Here is a 24,328-nt window from a genome sequence, read left to right as displayed (position 1 = left end):
TATTATAAAAGAATGCACGTGGATTCACAGAATACCCTTCCCCTTAAGATGAAGGGGAAAGAGAAGAGGTAAATGTAAATCAAGTTAAGATACGACTCAGATGTTTTAGGTGCACAGTGAAAAAGTTTATTTATGACAGATTTCAAAACTCGGAAGAGAAGACAAAGAATGCACAAAAGCATCACAAAACTGTTACATAATATAAAAACACAAGAACCGAGCTATTTAAAGAACTATAGCTCAGGATCATCACCGTATCACAGCAACACACTCAGTGCCACAGGGTGATAAAATATGGTATTTTAAAAGAAAAACCACTCAGCAGGACACAGAAATCAAATAACAATTTGGTACAGAGTTCTTAACGTGGAAATCATAGGAAATATTGACAGCATTTTGCATGAGGGTGACATGTAGAACAAGTTGATAAATGATTAGTTAGGATACTATTATATTTTATAAAAAAGACAAAACAGTGATACAGATTCCCTTCCAGACCCCTCTTGTGAAGTCAGTATCCGTGAATGATGTAGAACAGTAAGGAAAGAATGTCTTCACGGTTGCCAATTGCTTACATATTTACCAGGAAAACATGATCGCTTTTCAATCAACTGATAGATCTGAGTGATGGCACTAAAGCAGGCCCTCCAGAAACATGAGCTAAATGCTGTGGAGCAGTGGTTTAGGAAGCCTTCAAGCCCCTGCCTGCACTCCCATCATCCATTCCCAGCCTGCTGTCTTTGAATCCATCACTGAATACAATTGAATACTGTAAATGCTTTCATTTTTTACAAAGCATCGCAGCATTTCCTCTGGGAATCTGAAAACACTTCCCATTATTATTAAGGAAAAATGGATACACCAGAATCACGGGTCACAGGATTGCTTTCTCCAGACTTCACTTGTTCTTTAACGTAGCTAAATGGAAGTAACTCAACTGGATTAAATGAAAGCTAATTCACTTATGGGACAATAATTTCAAAAAGGAACATGATGGTGCTTTTAACAGGAATTTCTTAGTAAAATGTACTGTTCAGAACATGAGAGAAGGAATTTAGATAATGATTTCCGGATGATTCCTGGCCCGAACCTAAGAATCAACAATGACCATCAATAACAAGGAACATTACAGATGAGGCATTTCAACCCTGAGTGATGAGGAGAGTTCAGGAAGAGCCCCTTAAGTTGACAGTGAACTGTGGGCTCTTCGGCAATACTATGTACTATGATATTTCAACCCAAACTTCAGAATTGTTCATGATCCTATATCAGAACTTAGAATATACACTTTGTCCCTGAAAGTCATTTCACATATTTTTTCACCCTCGAATAAGCCAAAACGACCTGCTTAAAATGATAAAAAACTGAAATTTCATCAAGTAGCCTGTATCTCTAGATTTTTAGGGCACCTTTTCGTCATATCTTAGAATGAAGAAGAGCCAGGACAGTATCTGTGGTACACATGCCTGGGGCCTAGAAGAATTCGAGGTTACATACAACAGAAATCAGATGATGAGGTCAAACCAGTGGTCAGGACCACAAACAACGTCAAAGCCAGTGTCTTGCCTCTGGACTTGGTTTGTGAGGAACAACAATTTGTAAATGAGCCATACTATCTATAGTTATTTCAGGCTTTAAGCCATTCATCGAGTTTTCTTAGCTTGGAGACAAAGGGATTCAAACAGGAGAGCTTCTGTGTAGCCTTCCTGGTTCAAGCAGGAACAATGAGACACTTCAGAGGGAGCACTGATTTTGAAACCTGGCCACATAATGCTTAACAAAGTTTCTCTTTGGGTCACAAATTCTGCCCTAACCCCATCACCTAAATAACTGGGATGTTATTTGGGAATGCCCACAGATGCTACATGGATCAGACAAGAGCAAAGGACAGTCAACCTGACACAGCCAAAGCAGTTCTTGCCTGTCTCCTCCCATTCTCATAGAGGCCACCAGGAGCAGAGCACTGGGTCAGGGGAAAGCAAACACCCAGCTTGAGACTGATTTTCTTTTCTTTTCTTTTCTTTTTGTACCAGGGATTAAACTCAAGGTTGCCTATCCCCAGCTCTTTTTTGTTTTATTTTGAGACAGGGTCTCACTAAATTACTGAGGTTGGTCTCAAATTTGCAATCCTCTTGGGATTACAGGCGTGCACCACAGCCATAATGGTAGCTTGTGACCGATTCTCAATGCTCATTCCCAAAGGGGCAATGTGGAGGCACCCTGAGCACAATCACAATGAGTATGAGGACTTGTGCTCTGTCAACCAGGCTTCACAAGCTTACCGCCCCCGGCCCCACTTTTTTTAGTATTTTTCAGATGTTGATAAACCTTTATTTTATTCATTTATTTTTATGTGGTGCTGAGAATCAAACCCAGTGCCTCACACATGCTAGGCAAGCACTCTGCCACTGAGCCAAGACCCCCAGTCCTCACAAGCCTACCTCTTAACAGTAGTGGATTTACCTTCCTTCCTTCCACCAGACAGGCTCACACTGTCTTCAGCCACCTTTGCTCTGCAGGGGTGGGATGCTTCCCTGTTCCAGCAGATTTTGGTTTCCAGGCATTCTTCACTTTGGCCCATGTGGAAAGGAGCTTAACACAGGTTAAGGGTGCCTGTGCAGTCAACCTATGGGAACTGCGTGTTACCCAGCCCCGCTCCTATAGTTTTAGGCTCATCTGTGAAGTTGATCAAAATGAACCTCTCTCACCCTCTTCTTGGCCATATTAAGACCACTGTGGCGATAGTACCATATCTGGAACTGACTCCTCTCAGCCTCTCTCTAATCCCGCTGTTTTTTTGCTGGCACGAAACACTTAAATCCCAGAGAACAGAGAGATGAAAGCAATCCTCATGTCAGGATTACACTTAGCAGAAGGGACCTACTAGTTTGTCCTACTGGAAAAGAGAGCGAAATGGGCTTGGGAATTCCCCCGCAAGCACATGGAAACCAGGAAAGCTCCTGGCTTAGAGAATGAAATGCAGACTCAAACATTAAATGAAATCAGGATAGGAGCAAGCCCCCAGGATGTATTCCACAGCTTTGCTCTCCCTCCGGTCTGATCCTGTGTCCACTCCTTGTGAATTTAAAAGGCAGCACCAAAGCTCACCCGCTCCCACCCTCCACTGGAACTGGTCCTTTAGTGAATCTGGAGTCCCTCAGCTCCAGGCCTTAAAACCATAGGCTTTGAGGTTAAAGGCAACTTTTTGCAGAGAAGTGGTCTTTAAAAATAAATGTAAAAATACAAACTTTAGGGTTTGGGTTTCACCTAATTCTCTCAAAGATGGACTAGGTGGGGCACATCAAATACAAAACTTATATATTGTAAATTTCACAGTGTCTAATCCTATTGATTAATAAAAGACAGCAAGCTTATCAATTTAGCTCTTCCATGTCCCTACTAAAATGAAATAATATATACTTTTTTAAAAGTCCATTTTGCTTTCCTAAATAACAGATTAAAATATTTTTTAAAGTATATAAATCAATTAATTAAAAAAACAAGTAAGCATAGTCTGATTTCAAGTTGCTCCCTACTTCTGTGGTAAAGGAGGATTGAGTTTGAATTTCAGAGTCCTGAGGGTGTGTCATAAAGCAACAGAGATTAGAATCAAGTCTTTCCAGGGTAGCCTCACAATTACCCTCACTGAAATGCCAGTTAGAGGGAAAGAAGGCAGAAATCATAGCCTGAAGGTAGAAAGAGTTTTGAAAGATGAAGAAGAAGAACCATTTTTGTGAAGGCCACATCTCAGGTAACCCATGTTGAATGAAACAGGTCTGCTAAAAACCAGGGGCACTCCTGACACAGGAGAGCTGGTGCTGTCTGTACAGAGAACATTCTCTAACTGGACACTTGTCAAAAGAACAGAAAGTTAGAATCATCTTTATTTAAAAATTAACATTTTATGATTTTAAAGTCTACATGTCATGTGTGTGTTTATACTTACTTTTTCTGTTTGTTGAAAGTTTTCATAGTAAAACGTTGGAAAAAATAACTTTAAATATATCTTCCTTTCCCAAAGTCCCACCTATCAACAAAGCAGGAAAACTAAACAGACTGAAGAAATTTAAGAACTCAACTACTCTGTGGAGAATTCCAATCTCCACCCTACATGCTTTCTTTCTAACCGTTAATATTTACTTGTGCTCTGGAGAACAGAGTGAGAGTGAGAGCAAGGGATTTTCATCTCACTGTTTACTTCTACAAACTTGGACAAGGAAAGCCTAGGAAGTCACCACCTTTTAGAATTTGCTGAGCCATGAGTTCTCAGTAATTACCTGTGCTTCAGTGCAGGTAATTTGTCTCGAAAGTTCAATTATTTCAGAAATTTAATATGAGAAGAGTGAATGTATTAGACTGTGAAAGTATCTCCTTTTAGCTATTTTGTGCTAATGAAACCAAGAAACCTTGTTGAGGAAAAAACAGTAAGGAACTAAATATAACAATGCCCAGGACTTCAAAAGTGACCAGACAATAGCAGGCACATAGAGGTGATGAGAACAAGTCCCTCAGGGTTCCCTGATACAACAGAACCAGGATTCCAAAGAAAAATAAGCAAAGAGAATCTCATGACAAAAATAAAAAATAAATGATGTGTGTTATCTGTGGGAGCTTGCTACTGGTGGCCGACAGCTCCATTTTGAGATAGTCAGAAGCTGATAATAAACAGGAATATAAGCAAGGCTTTCAATGACGGGAAAATAGCTCAGTAGAAAATTATTTTACAAAGACTGTATTTGATTAGCTAAGGCATGATTCAACTTCCATGGTGAAAGAGTACCCATGACATGTTTGCTTTTCACTGCCCAAACAATCACTAAAATCATTTCTTGCAAGGTATATAAATTTTGGCCAGTGTGATCTTCTACAAAACACATTTGCAATGATAACATTAACGGAGGTATGGTGCCGCTCAGAGAATGGGAATGCCATGGCAATCCACAACACCTATCCTACTTTGGGCTTTGCTCCCAGGGTAACAGAGGCTCAGGACCCACGCAGGTTGCATGGCCCTTTGTTCCTGACATCATGCTATTACCTATTGGGAGGAGTCTTACTGTTCAAGTGGTCACTCCTATAGGGAGGAGAGGCTTGGTGTGAGTCACCCACCCAACAAAGGAATGAGCCAAAGAAAACATCATGAAAAGGTGTCAGAGGAGGCAAGGGACTTTGAAATCCTGGAATCACAGTGATTGGCTAGTCACTGATTGCTAGTCCATTCCTCTGCACTCAATTCCCAGAGAATGAGTAGGCTCTCTCGCCACTTACAATTCCTGACGGGAGTGCTGGTCTGCACCTACACGTGGGGCAGGCTAGAGTCATCCATCCTGAAGGAGCAGACTCCTCCCAGAGCATCCCAGGACTGAGCTGTAGGAATGAACATAGTCACTTCCCAAATTCTCCTACAATCATCTTCAACTCTATAGAAGAGGTGGCCTCAGTGGCTCAGAGCAGATGGGAAGCCTTCTGAGAAACAGATGAAACTGTTTCAAAGGCAAAAATGAAATGTGCTAAAAAAATAAATAAATAAATAAATCTGATTATCCAAAATTCAAAGACTTAACACAGGAACAAGAAACAAGGAGGAACAGATGACTGCTGGAGTCCAGGCCTCACCCAGTCTCCTTCCCCAGAGGCCCTGGCACCTGGGGGCTACCTGCTGCAGCACATCCGCACTCTGTGGCACTCATAGGCCTCAGGGCAGACAGAGTGAGGAAGGCTGTCATCAGGGAAATGCAAGCTTTGGTCAGGTAAAGAACACGTACAATCAGCAGCATCCCTTTCCTAAGGGACTTCGAACACCAAAAGCTTTTAGCCCTCAATACAAAAAACCTAAATCCAGAAACTTTGGAAACCTGATTGGGTTTCACTGTATTTGGTTCCAAACCAAAATTTATTAAAAAAAAAAAAAGAGAGAAAAAAAAAAGTGGTGGGGGAATCTGGAGTGTTTTTCCTTTTTTCTTTTTTATAAACCTCTCTCTGATGATACCCCTCTTTCTTGGATTAAATTTTTTTAAAAAATTGAGTAACACTAGGAATTTCAAAAGTGCATTCTAAGATCAATTCAGTACCTAATTTCCACTCTTTCTGCATCAACTGCCAGTGCCCTTGGTAAGGGAAACTAGCTCTTGGAACAGGAAGTGATAGAGCCCGTTTTTCCTCCCAGAAGATCTTAGGTTACACTGATCCATCACTAGATTGCATCAAAGTTCTTGCTATATGGCAAAAACACAGACTTAGGAAAGAGAAAAAAGGAGGAGTCTAACCATCAGAAATAATAGTACCCCTCCAAGGCAGTGAGGTCTCAGCCTGTGCTAGAGACCAAGAATACCCAGCAGGCAGGAATATGGCAGTGGTGAGAGGCTGGACAGAGCTTTCTCTGTCCAAGACATTGGGCTCCTTCACAGGCAATGTGCTTTTCCCTCTTCTGGCACCTTAAAAAGTAAAGAGGGTGGGTGCCACTGAACACATTGGCATTACAGGCTCTAGAGGAGCAAGCAGCAACCTGACTGATGAACCTTGTACCAACACACATCTATTTTTAAAAGACAACATCCTACTTCCTTTTAGGCTTTTGCCTGATAAGTGCCTTCAAAGAGGGAGTTTGCTGGAGTCTGAAGCAACAAGAGCATGAGTCAGGGACCACAGAACAGGGGACTACACCACCACCTGCAGAAGCCAAGAAGGGGAAAAAGCTACGCGGGTTAAACAATCAGGCATGCCAGGCAGGACGTGAGGCTCAGAAGCCTCCCATGGAACTTTCAGCTCTTGTCTGTCTAAAACAAGAGGCTCCAGCTGGCAGCCTGCGTCAGCCAGCAAATACAGCCTGCCCGCTGTCCCAGCAGTCCTTCAGCTAGTGTAGTAGATGTGGAAGTAGAGGGTCTTGTTGCGTAGCAGAGAGTAGGAGTTGTCAAACTTGAGCAGGTAGATACCCTCACCAGGGTAGTCATGGCTGCCAGCCTGCACATCTCGGTGGCTGTCCCGCCGGTACACAGGCATGACTTCCCCATAGCGACCCCGTAGGGAGCTCCTGGAGCCTCTCTCCACATCTCCTACTGGGACAGGTTCTGCAGAAGCAAAATGGCAGTGTTTGGACATGAGTTCAGAGACTGAACACAGGCTACTGATGGTGGGAAGATGAGCTAGGTAACCCCGTGACTTCAGCAATGGAGAGGGGAGGTGCTGCTGGCATTCTACTGTAGTCATCTGAAAAAGGTCTGGTGATGTTTTTTTTTTTTTTTTTTTTGGTCATAACAGTGACTACCGAGTGACACTGGCATTTAGTGCTCCAGGGTCCAGGAGTGCTAAATTCAGGATACCTCGGCAACAAAGTAGTGCCCCATCCCAAATGCCACTGAGAAACAGTGAGTTAGCCTAATAAACTCCAAACATGTCTGGGTATTTCTGAGGGGTAGAAAGAGACATTAGATGGGAAGATCTCGGAATTCTTTCATTCAGCAGGTGACAGGACTAGCCAACAGAAGTAGGAAATGTGGATAAACATGTACAGAGTGACCCTAAAACTTCCACTTGGTTTCCTAAAATGTGGCAAATAAGATATAAGGTTCTCCTCTTCTCTAAACACCTGTAGATTTCCTTGCAGACTTGAAAAAGCAAGTTAAGGAACTGGTTTTAAGATTACATTTAAAAAACTAAGAAAAATAACTAAAGCTTTGAACATACTCTTAGATTACCTCCCTCCTCAAAATGTCTCAGGGCCATCCTGAGCAGACACTACAAATAACAGCTGGACTGGAGCAGAGACTGTTTTTTTTTTACCCGCTTCCCATAGATGGTACTGGGGATTGCACTCTTCCACTGAGCTACACACCCAGCCCTTTTTATTTTTTATTTTGAGACATGGTCTCACTAAGTTGCTCAAGCTGATCTTGAACTTATGATCTTCCTGCCTTAGCTCTGTGAGTAGTTGGGATTACAGGTATGCACCACCACACCAGCTAAGGGACTACTTTCAAAATGCTCTGGTGATGAAGTGAAGAAGAACCAGGGGTCAGATGGCTAAGACAGTTTGCATGGGAGAAAAAGGGGTACATTTAACAAATTGCAATCACTCAGTTTGGCTCCATGTTAAGAATAAATAGCCCTAACATAAGAGAGAAATGTAATATAATTTCAGGCTTCTATGTAATGTGGAAAACCCAGCCCTAACATATGGTAGCAGTGACTCCTCTTCCTCTGCTCCTACCCTATCACCACCCCCAGAAAAAAAGTTGGGGAAATAACTAGGTACTGATTAAAAGGAAATAAAACTTTCAACTAAGGCATCAGTAACAACCCCACTGGAATGTTCTTTGAGTGTCTAACTTTGGCCTGTACTCTCGACTTACTTGCAACGCTGGATCCCATGCCCACAGTGCTGCTGGATCCCTCCTCACCTGCACTCTGAGGAGGATTGCTACAACCCAAGAAGTGCTCACTACAGGTTAGGCTGAGGCAGAAATGAAAACTGCAAACCATGTTAAATTTACCTTCTATCTCTTCCTCCTCTTCCTCTTCTTCATCCTCATCCTCACTGGAATCACTGACCTGCACAGTTATGTCAGTGCTGGTTACAGGGGTCCAGTCAAAATACACTCCAAAGCCAATGTCATAGTCATCAGTTGCAAACTCCCAGCAGACACGCTTCCCCTCTGGATGGGTGGGTACCCGGATGGTCACCACCTCACCCCGCTTCACCACCAGACGGCTGTTCTTCTCTTTGCCCAGCTTGCTTTTGAATTCCTTCACCTTGGCAAAGGTCCAGATGCATGGAGGAGCCATCAGAGGTGGAGAAACTGAAAGGACAGGAAGCTTGCTACTGGAAAACTGAGGAAATGCTCCCACACCCAGCACTTTGCTTAGGGAGGTTGACACAAAGACATTCTTGCTACTGGCTTCTTTACTTCCTTTCACAAGTCATTTTCTTTCCTTACATCTGCCTGCCTTTCTTTACATGTCTATTGGAAATTTTAAAAAATATATATTTTCTGTACTTCCAGAGATCTCACCTTTCCTGTGGTCCCCCAGAAGATCTGCAGATTCCAAATCAGCTGAAAGAACATCAATAGCTCCCGTATGCTCAGACTGGATCATAACGATGTCTCCAGACCTTTGTGGAACTTGGTACTTGGCCATCTGCACATCAGAACTCTGGTTAAAGGACACACTGGAGTGGCAGATTCCAATTAATCTCTTTACAAATGAAGGTTAGCCCACCCCTCCCCTATTTCTTCCACAACCCCAACTCAAAGCTCAATATGCTATTCAACATTCCTTTTCTTCCAAGTACACTGCTAACAAATTCTTTTTCTTTCTTTTTTTTTTTTAAGTATGAGTAATTGAACCCAGGCATCACACACGCTAAGCAAGTGCTCTACCACTGAGCTACATCCCCACTCCTTTTTATGTTTATGTTTATTTTTATTTTGATACAAGGTCTTGCAAGATTGCCCAGACTAACCCCGAGCTTGCCATTCTCCTGCCCCAGCCTCCCAAGTAGCTGGGATAGCCAACACACCAGAATAAATTCTATATATATATTTAATGCTCCCTGGTTTAAAGATTCTTTCTTGTTCTTTCCTACCTTTTGCAACTTTGGAAAAGTTTTCTGCTCTATACCCTTTACACAGTCCTTCCCCACACACATCCTCTAAGCTGGTTCCTGGCTTTTGCATCCCGTGTTCTGGGCCATGCCTGATCTCACCTTAGCCTGCACAGCATGGTCTGTGGCTTCTCTCATGCCAGTTGTTCACTGTTTAGCTCAACTTCCACTCTGCCACACAGCCTCCTGCTACATGATTTACTTCTACACTGAGGCTACTTCCCACTCAAGGGTTACCTCTATATCACTATCAGCCAGTTCAACAAACACCGCAGAGAGAAACTGCTTTCTCAGTCTACCCTCCCTCCCTCCCTCCCTCCCTCTCTCCCTCTCATTTTCACTCTTCCTCTCTTTTCTTCTTCCCTCCCTCTCCCTCATCTACACCTTGGGCTACATGTTCTCTCACCCTCTACATCACTATGTTCTAAAAACAATTTCATCTCAGAGCAGCCTCAGAATTTGCATTTGAGCAGTGCACTTGCTGCCAAATACCTGACATGCATGGAAGAACACAAATGGCATTTGATACTCAAAGCCCTCACTAACCCATACAGGAGCCTACAGTCTCTCTATGCTGGGTTTCCCTTCAGATCATTCTGATTGTGTTCCTTGTTTCATGGTATTATGCCTTATTTCCTTCTCCAGTTGGTAGACACTTCAACAAGAAATCTACACCTACTGCCCACTGGGGAACGTGCATCAGGGAGTCAGCAATCCAGTTAAGAGGCTGGAATTGAATTTGTGAGAAACAAATGATTCATGTTTATAATGCACTCAGGCTGGGTTCTCAGTATGTTTTGGGAGAGCAAGCACTCCAGTTATTATCTCTACTGCTAAATGAAGTGAATCAGACTTTGACTAGTGTGCTAAAGGAATCCTTCTTTTTCCAAAAGGCTCAACAACAGATTTCATTTGTAATTAGTTTAGCTGCATAGCCTTAGCCTCAGTTTCCTCATTTGGTAAATGGGGTCACAATGGTATCCATCTTACAAGGCTGCTCTCAGAGTAAATGAAGTATTGTAAATAAAAACGTTTACAAACTATAAAGCATTACACAGATTTTATTATAATGCTTGTTGTCTTTATTAAATAGTGATTATTGTTATAACACCTGTGCTAATAATAATACAATCCCTATCTTCCATACCTTTATGGCAAGAGAACCACTACTTATCAACACCACTTCTATAGAATATTTACCATAAATACTGAGTAGAACTTCCATAAGAAAAGTGAGACTAAAATAGTCCAATGCTAAGGCTCCTCACATCAAGAGGATTTTAGAGAACACTGAATACCGAACATTCCTTCTAACACTTCATTTTTTGAAAAGGTACCTACTGGGTGCTAATACAATAGATACAGCAGATACAGATAATCATTCTTAAAATAATTAAAAGTGAGCTGCTGTAAAGGGAACAGAGAGAATTACGGGAGCAAGAACACTATGGTTTCTAACTCCAACCCATCTGTTACGTATCTAAATTTTGGTGCCACAAACTTCTTCGTGAGAGAGAGCCAGAATATGCTCCCCACCTCGTTGCGGACTTGGGCCTGGTCTGCAGGCAGCAAATGCTGTTCCATCAAAGCTGGAGCTTCTGCGGGATTGGTTGCTTCCTGCAGATCTTCTGTGGCATCCTTACTCACTGGAGGTACCATCTGTGGCCTCTCAGAAGAAGAGAGCATGTCAATTCAAGGGCTCTTCAAAAAGGCACAACAGTCTTAGAGAACTCTGGAAAAAAACAGCATTCAAAGGACACCCCACCCCAACCCCACTCTCCACCTTCAGTATGTAGGTCCACTGTCACTTCAGCTCCCAGCTGCCAAGGGCTGAACTGGCCCACAGCAAAGCACTGACCATGCGTGGGCACATGGACAGACAAAAGCCAGGCTCTAAGAATCAAAGAAAACAGCGGTCATCTGACAGATTTCCAGTCTGATTTTCTTTGTTGTTGTTATTTCTTTGTTTTAATTGACAAATTTATGTGTAAAATATGACATATGAGTATATATAAATATATAAAATATATGTAAATATGTAAACATAAACATTATGGAATGAAATGAGGCTAATTAACATACCCATCACCTCAAATAATTATTTTGTGAGAACACTTAAAATCTACGTTAGCAATTTTTAAGTATGAAAAATTATTATTAACCAGTCACCATGCCATGCAAAAATCTGCAGAAGTTATTCTCCCCGTCTAACTGAAGCCTTGTGTGGACCGGCCTGTCCTCATTCTACCCTGTGCCCCGCCAGTGCATAACCACCACCCACTCTCTGCTTTTATGAGTCTGACTGTATTCCTCACTCTGGGATGTACTCCTCGCGATTTCAACAGAAGTTAGACTCCCAGTTTGGTTCTACACGGTCACCAGAAGGAAGCAAGTGGGGGAGGCCTGCCTCAGTCAGAGACTGATGAAAGGCGGTTCCAGATGAGGTGCAAGGCCGTCCCTCTCCACAGGTACCCCAAGGGCAAAGTCTTTCAGCAGCTCCATTTCACACCCAGGGTATCCCAGTTCACTCTTTCCTTTTATTTTATTATTTTATTTTTTTTTGCTGGGTATCAAACCCAGGGCCTCATGTATACCAGACAACCGCTCTACCACTGAGCCACATCCCTAGTCTACTTTCTTTCCTTTTAAGCTCAATAACCAACTATCCTAATGACTTAAAACATAGCTATGTGAATAGCTGATTTTGAAGAGGCAAGGGAATGATTTATATGTTCCTCCATCTCCCTGGTTCAGAGAGACTAGAAAATGAGTTAAGTAGCAGGGCTGGAGTACAAAACCCCAGGTCTTTTGGAAATCTGTTACCAATTAAGTGACATGGATTTTTAGAGCAACAGTTACAAAGAATGGTCTGGGGTTCCCTGCAGTCCTTAGGACCCTTCAGGGAATCTGTAAAGTCAAATACAACTAAAATCTGTACTTTCATACTAAGAATAAAATAGTATTTCCTTTTAATTCTTATTGTCAAGAATGAGTAGTGGAATTTTCCAGAGACTATCTGACATAGGATATTACAAGAGAATGAATCCAGAAGCAGAGATGAGAATCTAATTGGCTTTTATTAAAGCCAGGCATTAAAGAGATTTGCAAATGTCTCTCTTCTCACTTCTTTACTTTTACTTTGGAAATCAGTTGCTTTTCTTTTAAAACATGTTAATTATACTAATATGTAGTGACTTTGTTGTTTTTAAGTGAATGAATAATTATTTTCTAATTTTTCCATTTTAATATCTAATATAGTAAATATTGATAGATAAAACTCACATAAAAAAAGTTCTTTGTGGTCCTCAATTTTTAAAAGTGTAAGCATTTGATGCCTTATTTTAGGGCAACATTTCTCTATTTCTTTTTTTCTCCTTTGTTAACGTAAACAAGAAAAATCATTCTTGGTTTATAAATTCTTTCTTCTTCTGATAAACAGAACCATCTTTTGGAATATCCAAGTCATTCCACCTACATCAAAGCAATCAAAAGAATCAGGCTTCCTTGGGTAATCCAGTGTAAGCTGTAAATTTGTCTGTGAGCCTATTTTAATACTTTTAAAAATACTTTTAATTAAACCCAGAAAAATTTTAGTCTGTTTCTGTTCTCAACACTGTTTATTCTGTCCCCTCTTCTAGAAGGCAAGCCTAATGTCAGGGCCTGGGCCTCGCTCTCTCTGAATGCACAGCACGTAAAGCCAGGCCGGCCCTGTGCACTCTCTCCCCATCTTCTTGAATCCCTGCTTTGCCAGGTCACTCCAGCCATAATGGCCTCCTGAACCTCTGAATGTCCTCAATCACATCCAACGCTCTCTCACTCAGTCTCTGCACCCATACTCTCTGTCTCCAATAGTCTTCTTCCAGCCCATTTATGGCTTTCTTCTTTCTTCAGCTTCCTTCTTTCTTCAGCTTTTTCTTTCTCACTATTACTTTCCACGGGGTTCCCTAGATGTTCGTGTGTAAAATGGCTTTTCCTCCCCTGACCTGTCACTCTTCATACCCTTACCCTGATTCATTTCTCTTTAATTATTACTGCCTTACATACTATGCAACATATTTTGTTGATTCCAAGTGCACATTAGTTTTTAGGTTTTAACAGAACTGAAATATAGGATCTCTTAAAAACTGATGGGCTGGGTTTGTGGCTCAGTGGCAGAGCACTTGCCTAGCATGCTTGAGGCCCTGGGTTCGATCCTCAGCACCACATAAAAATAAAATAAAGGTATAAAAAATATTTAAAAAAAAAAACTGATGATGTCACCTGGGTATGGTGTCACACACCTATAATCCCAGTTGTTTGGGGTGCTAAGTCCAAAGCCAGCTTCAGCAACAGCGAGGCACTAAGCAACTCAGTGAGACACTGTCTCTAAATAAAATATAAAATAGGGCTGGGGATGTGACTCAGTGGTCGAGGGCCCCTGAGTTCAATCCCTGAAACCAAAAAAAAAAAAAAAAAAAAAAAAAGATGTCTTAAAAGTGCCATGGGTCCGGACTGACCCTGGGTCCTCCCATAGGAGATCTGCATATGCTTCTGCCAGTGTTCAGGAACCCTACCAGCCTGAGACACCCTGAAATTAAGTTCTCTGTTTAAGGGTTTTATTTATACCACACCAGCAGAGTGAATTAGACAGCAAACTGATGACTACAATTTGTGGTTCATATTCTCAAGGAAGGTATTTCTTCCTCCCCTTAAACAGTGCCAAGTTGGAGACATTCACACTTTCTTGCTGCCCTTTTCTGTGTCTCTATCTTTTCATTGAAGACACAGGCTTTTGGTGTCCCTTATTAGACTCTCTTGGTAGTACCTAAGATAACAGCACATCTTACAGGTGAGATGACAACTCAGATTCTATGAAGCATGCTATACACTTGTTTTCATCTGCCTCTCCCACTAGATTGCAAGATCTGTAAGAGCAGAGACTTGGACTGCTTTATCCATTTGCAGTATATTCAGTACCAGGTATATAGTAGGTGCTCAACAAATTTTTTTTAAACTTTTTAAAATTTATTTTTATTATAAACAAATGGGATACATGTTGTTTCTGTCTGTACATGGAGTAGCAGCATACCATTTGTGTAATCATACATTTACATAGGGTAATGATGTTTGATTCATTCTGTTATTTTTTCCTTCCCCCCACCCTTTCCACCCCTCTTTTCCCTCTATACAGTCCTTCCTTCCTCCATTCTTGCTCCCCCCACCTCCCATTATGTGTCATCATCCGCTTATCAGCGAGATCATTTGTCTTTTGGTTTTTTGAGATTGGCTTATCTCACTTAGCATGATATTCTCCAATTTCATCCATTTGCCTGCAAATGCCATAATTTTATTATTCTTTATAGCTGAGTAATATTCCATTGTATATATATACCACAGTTTCTTTATCCATCCATCAATTGAAGGACATCAACAAATATTTAGTGAATGAATAAACAGTAGACATCACAAAATATTTGTTGAAATAATAAATGAATATGCTAGCCAGGTATGATGGCACACATCTGTAATCACAGTGGTTGGGTAGGCTGAGACAGGAGGATCATGAGTTCAAAGCCAGCCTCAGCAACATAGTGAGGCCCTATGCAACTCGGTGAGACCCTGTATCTACATAAAACATTAAAAAAGGGCTGGGGATGCAGCTCAGTGGTGGAGCACCCCTGGGTTCAATCCCCAGTAGCAAAATAAAGAAAAAAGAAAAAAAAGAGAATATGCTAATTTTTACTTGGGAACAAAAGAGGAATTCTGGATCAGACTACCATTTACAATATTGAGAAGGAGGGACTACAAGAGGCAATCTGAATCATTTCCCTGATCTTACTGTGGCATCTAAAATTGAGTCTCAGGCTAGGAGTATTGCTCAGTGGTAAAGGACTTGCCTAGCATGTGCAAAAAAACCCTGTGTTCAATCCTCAGGATCACAAAATTAAAATAAAATAAAACCAAGTCTTTGTGCACATTATTTTTAATATTTTTTTTTTAGTTGTAGATGGGCACAATGCCTTCATTTCATTTGTTTATATTTATGTGGTGCTGAGGATCAAACCCAGTGCCTCACACATGACAGGCAAGTGCTTTACCACTGAGCTACAACACTAGTCCTGTGCATGTTATTTTGAACCTATGGTTCTACTTATAAATTTTTTTAAAACATGCAAGTCACATAAATTTATGTTCACATTAGCATTTTATGTTCTGGAGGATTACTGAAGAGTATTTTGGGAAAGAGAAACTGCAAATCACTTGATGTTGGTACAGGAAAAATCTCCAAGTTAATTTAAGCTTTTTGGTTTGTGCTGAACTGGAACAGGGAGGACAGCCCAAAGGGTGGGGAGAGCCTGGCCAGCCTCACTAGAAAAGGCGGAGAGTTGTGTTGTTTCCATTTCCTGTAGACACAAAATACAAGCACTAAGCTTCCGGCATCAGACCTGCTGGATTTTTTTTTTTTTTTTTCACTCCCAAGATTTTAAAAATTAAATTTCCTTTTGTCTAAGAATGTTCTGTTTTTACCTCAAAAAATATTTATTTTTAGGAGGATAAAACCATTCTGTGCCAAAATTCATCTTCCAAAGAGCCCTCAAATCAACATATGCAAAAAAGGGACAGAGGCAGGAAGACAGAAAGGAGCCCTCAGGGGACTCCAAGAGAATGTAAACTGTCTCATGTAACCAAAGCCTTGAAGAAGTTATTATATACAATAACTTAGCAGCTCTAAGCACAGAATTCAAACCCCTCTATTCCTGGTATGAGGATAAGCTATAGCTATGGAAACCTGGGCAAATTATTGAACTCACTGGATCCACTTCTTCATCTTAAAAAAAAGGAGGTTATTTATTTCATTAGGGTTGCTATGAAGATTAAATGAGATAATACACTTAACACCTGCTATAGTATTTAGCAAATAGGAATATTTGATATTTTGATATTATCATTACTATTATCATTGTTACAGATAAACATTCAATAAAGCATGAGTAGTATTATCACTGACATTATAATATTAACCAAACTGTTTCATATATAAAAAAAGAAAAACTTTCTAAATAGAACTCAAAAAGTAAGAGATTTTAAAAATATCTTTTGTGTGGGGCATGGACACCACAGATTCTAAATAACATATTATAAACCGATCTGTTGGACTACAATACCGACTAGCTCTGGTTTCTTGGAATTACGGTCACTAATTACTCCATTCATGTTTGGTTTGCTCTCATTCTAGATCTCAGAACAACTCTTCCTTTCTGCTGTACACTCTGATATCAGTGATGGTGGGCAAATGTGATGGACAGAGAAGGAAATTATAATCTACAGTAACCCAGAGGTTATCATAATGGTTTAACTTGAAAAATTACATGACAAAAACTGCCTTCAATTGTTTTGTATGTGTATACACACATATTTTAGGTTAAAAAAAAACAAACACACATTCTCTTGCAAGTCCACCTGGAATCTATATCAAATGTTTTAACACTTGAATAAGGTCTTCAGGAGCAGATTAGCAATGTGAATAAGGTCTTCAGGAGCAGATTAGCAACATGAGGCTAGACGATTAGTTACAGTTTTATTCTATGAGAGTAAAAGAAAAACTTACAACTTGAAATAGATCTGACATTGTTCCCAGATTTAAGGTTTGATTAATTACTTCATCTTGTCATGCCCCTTAAGCTGCTGTCTGCTTCTTTTCACCAATTATTTTTATTCTCAGAAAATAAAACTTCTGAATGCTCTTTATCCAATATAGTTGCTTGTCCCTACCTGTGGGGCGAGGGATGGGGTGCTGGATCAGAGGTGGCCTTGGTGTTTTCTAGATCTTCATTCTCTAGAAAATAATGCAAAGAAAGAATTTGGTATCTGAGAGGGAACACAATCATAGTTTTCTGTAACTTTAAAAAAAACTAGCAGTTTCAACCAAAAATATTTGGAGCATAAACTTTATATTCTCAGAGGCCCAGAACAAAAATGACTCAAGTTATCACATCTAAGTATTCTCGGACCATCAAAACCCATTCATTAAAAAAGGTAAGTCATTTCATAAAACAAGTTCCACAAAATTAATCCTAATTCAAGAATCCTATTTCTCATGAAGGAGATGATTAAAGCAGGCAGAATACAGAAAGCAGACTGGAATGTACAGTGAAATGAACTGAATTTAGTGTCAAATCCAGTGTCACTTCTATGTTTAATTAGCTCAGATCACTGTATCCAACATTAGGTAAAGGACTTTTGTAATTTAATTCATTTATTCATTCACCAATGATTTACTGAATAAGTAGGTGACCTCAAGAAATATACAGGAGAAATGAATAATGAGGGTCATGCTCCCGAGCTCTGGACAAGCCTTACCTGCCATCTTACAGGTAAGGACACTAAGGGATAGAGACTGTGCTCTTAACCATCAGGTATTACTTAGTTTTGTAGTTGACTTATCCAGCATTCCCTGAACACTCAGATAGCATCTGGTTTGCTGCATTTAGACAATCCCCTAGTTTGGTGCCCTCTGGTTAAGACAGAAAGAAACCAAAGTCCCAAGTCCACTTTCCAATACAAAATAAAATATTTTTGGTTTTGGCCGGTACTGGGGATCAAACCCTTTTTTTTCCCCTGAGACGGGATCTCACTAAGTTGTCCAGGCTGGCCTACTGCCTTGGCCTCCTGAGTACAGGATGACAGGCGTGCACCACTGTGCCCAATCGAAATAAAACTTAATGAGGTAAACCTCAAACACTAAGCATGTCATAAAAGTGAAAATGACGGGCAAAAACTTGTGATTCCACCTTAATCTAGTCTCTATTTCTTGTATACAAACAGCCATATTTTTCTTTTTGTCCATTTACAGTCTCACAGGTAGAAAGAGCTTGAGCTCATGCTACCCCATTCTCCTCTCAAAAGAACTGAGTCTGAGATGCTTGTCAGCTGTCCCCAGTTTCTGCCACTCTGTAAAGAGACCCAGTTCCCTGAGGGATAATGAGAATGGAAAGTTCCTCCCTCTGTTGACTTAAATGAAAACTGCTTCTCCTCCCCACAACACCTTTCAGGTATCAGCAGCCTGCCGTCACATTTCCTGTGGGTTCCTTCTGCCCGGGCTGGCCATCTCCACATCACATGGCCTCTGACCATGCTGGCCTTGTGCAGCTGTTACACTTCATCTGTCCCACGCACAGGGAAGAGCTAAACAGCCTTTTCAGATGGGTTCGAGTCCACGCAGAGTACACCAGCAATACCTCTGACTAAGGACACAGTATTTTTTGGCATAACACCCCATCCAGCACTAGATAATCTTAATTGCTAACTTACCCAGTTGGCCTCAATAAGTCAATCAAAGTCTTTGGGGTTTCTAAAAACCAACTTTTTCAAGCCCACTCCAACTTATGCTCTATTTTTGAGACAGACTTTTGAAAAATAACTGACTTATTAACTTAAATTCAGGACTTCACATACCCACATTATTTATTTCAAATTAACTTTTTGAAATTACGTTTATGCTTTGTTCATTGTAGAACAAATTAAATTTTGCATTACCCTTTCAGACTTTATTTCATTTAAAAATTTTTTTAAATATACGAATAATCCATTGTTTACTGTAGAAAATATCAGAAATACAGAAAACAAAATAGTCACAGAAACAACACTAACCATAACTCCACTAACCAAATATAGCCACTGTTAACAATCTGATGTATCTTTTCAAAAATTTATTTACATATTTATACAGATAAACACACATAATAGTTGCATTACATATGTATATGCGTATATATATATTTATAAAAAAATATACACCAAATGTTAATGAACATTTTTCAGGGCCAGTAAAAATAAGGGCTATCTCATCATTTTTTTTTAATATATTTTTTAGTTGTAGGTGGACCCAATACCTTTATTTTATTTTTATGTGGTGCTGAGGATTGAACCCAGGGTCCCACGTGTGCTAGGCAAGCGCACCACCACTGAGCCACAACCCCAGGCCTATCTCATCATTTTAAATGGCTGCACCTTTCACCTAACAGCTTTGGCAAGCAATCATGACTACTGTCTAAAACTGACAGATAATTTCATTAGAATCTGGAAAACTATTTTTCCAATTCTAGCACCTTATACATTTATTTGTTGGAATTCTTCTACTAAATAAATAAACTTCTGGTCTGGGGTTGTAGCTCATTGGTAGAGTGAGGCACTGGGTTCAATTCTCAGCACCACATATAAATAAATGGGTAAAATAAAGGTCCATCAACAATTTTAAAATATATTAAAAATAAAAAAAAAACTTCTCCTCATCAACTATTGGCCATTATAAAATACTCTAAAAGAAAGGGAGGATAAAAAATTGATTCTTGGAGCCAAGCACCATGGTACACGCCTATAATTCCACCAGCTCAGGAGGCAAAGGCAAGTTTGAGGCCGCAGCTACTTAGCAAGGGCCTAAGCAACTCAGTGAGAGACCCTGCCTTAAAATTTAAAAAATAAAATACAAATTTAATTTAAAAGACATATATATATGACTGAAGATGTAGCCAAGTGGTAAAACACCTCTGGATTCAATCTTTAGAACCACAAGGAAAAAAAAAAAAAGAACTGATTCTACACCAACCATCAGAATACTGACTTAGAATAATAGGTGAAGAATGATTTGTTTTTTAAACATCAGAAACATGGATTTTAACCTATTTTATGTATTTCAAGTTTTCCTAGCTTTTGCTCCTTAAAATTGGCTCCTGTGTCCCTTTAACATGACCCAAGTAGTCTTGCTTACAGCACAAGTCCCAGGCTCCTCTTATAAATGCCCTGCCCCAAATCTGGAATCAATCATTTCTTAGATGTCCTATTTTTTTTCATGTGACTCAGCATTTAGGAACTCTACCTCATGAATAGATAGGAGCCATTATCGTGGGAATGGGTTAATTATCCTGGGGATGGGTTAGTTACCACAGGAGTGGGCTTCTGATAAAACGATGAGTTCAGTCACCTCCCCCCCATCTCTTCAGTTTCCTGTGATGAGATGACACAACAAGAAGACCCTCACCAGAAGTAACTTTGAATCTCCCAGTTTCCTGAACTGTATAATTCTTTGTTCTTTATAAATCACCCAGTCTCATATATTTTTATAGCAACACAAAACAGTCTCTCTCTCTCTCTCTCTTTTTCATACACACACACACACACACACACACACACACACATATAAAGTGATACTGTTTACAAGAGACTCACTTTAAATATAAGAACACACATAGGCTAAAAGTAAAAGGATGAACAAGGATGTTTCATATAAATGGTAATCAAAAAAGAGCACAGTGGCCATACTTACAATAGATAAGTATGATTCAAGTCAAAATTTTCCAAGAGACCAAGAAGATCATTATTTATAATCTTATAATGATAAAGGGGTCAATCTATCAAGAGGTCATAGTAATTACAAACAAATTTGCATATATATGTATGAGTGTGTGTATATCAGAGCACCTAAAGATATAAAGCAAATACCAACGGGCATGAAGGAAGAAATAAATGGATTTCAATACAATAATAGTAGGGAACTTTAATATCCCACTTTCAACAATGGATAAATCAGCCAGACAGAAAAACTAATAAGGATATATTGCACTTGAACTACAAGTTAGATCAAATAGACCTACATACATACATTCTGTAACAGACATACAGAACTTTCCATCTGAAAGCAGAAATATACAAATTCTCTGTCACACATGGAACATTCTCCAGGATAGACTACATGTTAACCCACAAAACAAGTCTTCACAAACTTAAGACAGAAATTACAGCAAGTGTTGTTTCTGTCCTCAATTACATGAAACTAGAAATTAATAACAGGAGGAATTTTGAAAAATTCACAAACATGTGGAAATTAAACACGCTACTGAATAACAAATGATTCAGAGAAGAAATCACAAGGGAAATTTTAAAGATATCTTGAGACAAAAAAACAATAGAAACACTACATACCAAACCTACAGGATGCAGAAAAGCATTTGTAAGAGGAATTTATAGCAATAAATGTCTATGTTAAAAAATAAACAGCCAAATACTCCTCAAATAAACAGCCTAATATTCCTTGCTATTTTTTAAACTGGAATGCTTGATTTTGGAAAAGTATCCCATACTAATGTCCCTACATGATAGACAATTGTGTTATTTCCATTCTATTAATATTACAAATTGTGCTGCAATGTCTTATGTATATTTTGTATTTTTGCCAGGGTATCTTTGAAATAGGTTCCTGGAAGTGGGATTCCTGGACCAAATTCTTCTCCATAGGAATAATCCATCATTTTATATTCACAAATGCCATATACAAATGCCTGTTTCCCACACAGCTTCCACATCAAGAGTGTGTTGTCAAACTTTTCAAAATTGACAGAAATTGACAGGTGAGGAATGATATCTTTGTTTTTGTTTTGTTTGATACAGGGTCTCTAAATGTTGCTCAGGCTGGTCTCCAACTCCTGGGCTCAAGTGATCCTTCTGCCTCAGCCTTCTGAGTGGTTGAGAATCTACGTGTATGCTCCCACACCCAGACTGAAATTCCTTGTCAAGGGATCTACATATTAAGACTTTTATACACGATGCCCAATTTCTTTCCAAATTTCACTTCTACTAGCAGTTAGCGAGTATGACCATTTCCCGCATTCTAACACTAGGAAAATCATCATTTCCTTATAATTTTCACCAATGTAATAGAACATGAGACATTAATATTTTAATTTGCAATCTGCTAATAGTCCATATGGTCAAAACAAACTTTTATGCATATAAAATCGGCTGTCTTTTTGTTAAAAATGAATTCATTCCATATGTAACATTTAACCTACTTTCATTAAACAAAAATATTCATCCATTTAAAATAGACTATACCAAAAAAAAAGAAAAACAGACCACAGAATCCTTCCTTTAGATATCACTCTATCAAATATTCTGCCAAAGCCAAAATGTACTGTACATATGCAAACCACATCAAAAAGGGAAACTTGATTTAATGACACTGCCTAATTTCAACAGAATCTTCCTGGGCCCCTGCTATGTGTCAGGCACTGTGTTCCATGCGTCAAATACAGAATTAAACTAGACATAAATGTGCCCTCAAAGAACTCAGTCTAGTGAGAAGATAAACTCATAGAGACCATAATAATATATGCATGGTAGCATTTAAAAAATTATGTACTAAATATCACAGAAACAGATAATTAACTAACCTAGGGCAGAAAGATGTCAAAGGAGGTTTGAAATGACAGTCATGCTGACTTAAAGAATAAGTATGACTTGGCCAAGTCAAGAGGAAAGGGCACAGCAGGCAGAGGAGACTGAGCAAAAGCACACACACACAAACATCATGGCAGCTGAGCATGGCTGGAGGCCATAGCAGGAGTGCAGATAGATGAGCCCAGATTCCCCTAACTGAACTCAGTTCTTACTGAATTCCTAACAAGTGACTGGCTGCACGCTAGGTATTAGAATACACTAACACAAACACAGTTCAGGCCCTCCTGAAGTTCTCAATCTAGCAAGGAAGGCGTGCAAAGGCCCTTTATCCCACAGGTGATGGAGAATTTTAAGCCAGGAAATGACACAGCCAAATGTGTATATTTTGGTATAATTCTGTGGCAGCCAAAGTTAGGGTAGACTTTAACAGATCAGAGAGTGAGCCTCTGCAGAAGTCCACATGAGAGACAGAGTGGATCTAACTAGTTAATGACAGTTGAGACAGACTACAGATGTGATTTAAAAATAATCATGTTGTCAAATTTGTTTTTATTAGTTTTAGATGGACACAATACCTTTGTTTTTATGTGGTGCTTAGGATTGAACTCAGTGCCTCATGTGTGCTAGGCAAGCACTCTACCACTGAGCTACAATCCCAGCCCCTCAAATTTTTTGTTTGTTTTTGGTCTTTTTTTTTTTTTTTTTTTTTTAATGTAGTTGTAGATGGATAGGATGCCTTTACTTATTTTTATGTGGTTCTAAGTAAGGATCAAACCTAGTGCCTCACACATGCAAGACAAGTGCTCTGCCACTGAGCTACAGCCCCAGCCCTCAAATTTAATATGCCCATGCTGGCACTTACCTCCTTATTTTCTTTATTAAATATTCAGAAACCAAGTGACATAATTAGAACGTTGGTGAGAATTGGTATCAAGTTTTATGGTCTACATATTCTGGATAATCTTCTCTTCCCCTTTGGGATAATGGTACATATGTCCATTTCTAGCTCCTGACATCCCTCAAAGATGGTACACAATTACATGTGCGGTTCTTTCAGGATTCCCATTATAGTAACCATCTGGCAACCTTATGGCTTTCAATAGTCAACCTTCTCTTCTTTGAGGGGCACTGATATTGTAAGTAGTACACAATGAAGTTCAAAATGCAAGATCTTCTCATCCCTGTACCCAGAAGTCAGGGAACAGTCACATGACCTAAGAAACTCCCACCTGGAGCTTGAAACAGGAGTGCCATGAAAGAGAGGCAGAATTCAATCAACAGCCATAGCCCGGATCGAATTGTTCTTGATGTTTACCCTCTAGATTCTACTCCTCTAGCTTTTAAACAGTTCAGTGAGTATTCCTTATCCTTCTAATAAATCTTCTTTCTGAATAAGGAAGCCAGAATTATCTTCTCTTGCTTCCGACCAAACTTTCTGGATAGAGTCGGTCTGGGTCCAGAGATCTAACAGCACCTTAGTGTCCTATCTTCATTCTGATCATCTTTATTATTATA

General features: G+C 39.7%; 1 protein-coding gene across 5 annotated transcripts in view; it reads right to left on the bottom strand.

Moving 5' to 3' along the window:
* Nucleotides 1-24,328, bottom strand: part of TMED8 (transmembrane p24 trafficking protein family member 8) — a 48,644-nt gene that overhangs the window by 5,082 nt on the left and 19,234 nt on the right. Inside the window, exons 2-6 of one of the 5 annotated variants that reach the window (XM_079130180.1) lie at nucleotides 17,354-17,417; nucleotides 11,138-11,267; nucleotides 9,009-9,150; nucleotides 8,490-8,795; nucleotides 5,905-7,067 (exon numbers count right to left, since the gene is read on the bottom strand). In XM_079130180.1, coding sequence (XP_078986306.1) covers nucleotides 6,850-7,067; nucleotides 8,490-8,795; nucleotides 9,009-9,150; nucleotides 11,138-11,267; nucleotides 17,354-17,417 — 860 coding nt within the window. In that variant the 3' untranslated portion in view covers nucleotides 5,905-6,849. Of the gene's footprint in view, nucleotides 1-5,904; nucleotides 7,068-8,489; nucleotides 8,796-9,008; nucleotides 9,151-9,838; nucleotides 11,115-11,137; nucleotides 11,268-17,353; nucleotides 17,418-24,328 lie in introns of those variants that run through there. The other 4 variants (XM_079130181.1, XM_079130184.1, XM_079130183.1 and 1 more) reach the window with 4 other exon arrangements.

This window comes from Sciurus vulgaris (genome assembly GCF_902686455.1).
Source record: "Sciurus vulgaris genome assembly, chromosome: 2".
In the NCBI taxonomy this organism is placed as follows: Eukaryota; Metazoa; Chordata; class Mammalia; order Rodentia; family Sciuridae; genus Sciurus; species Sciurus vulgaris.
This window is presented reverse-complemented; position numbering and strand designations above follow the sequence as displayed.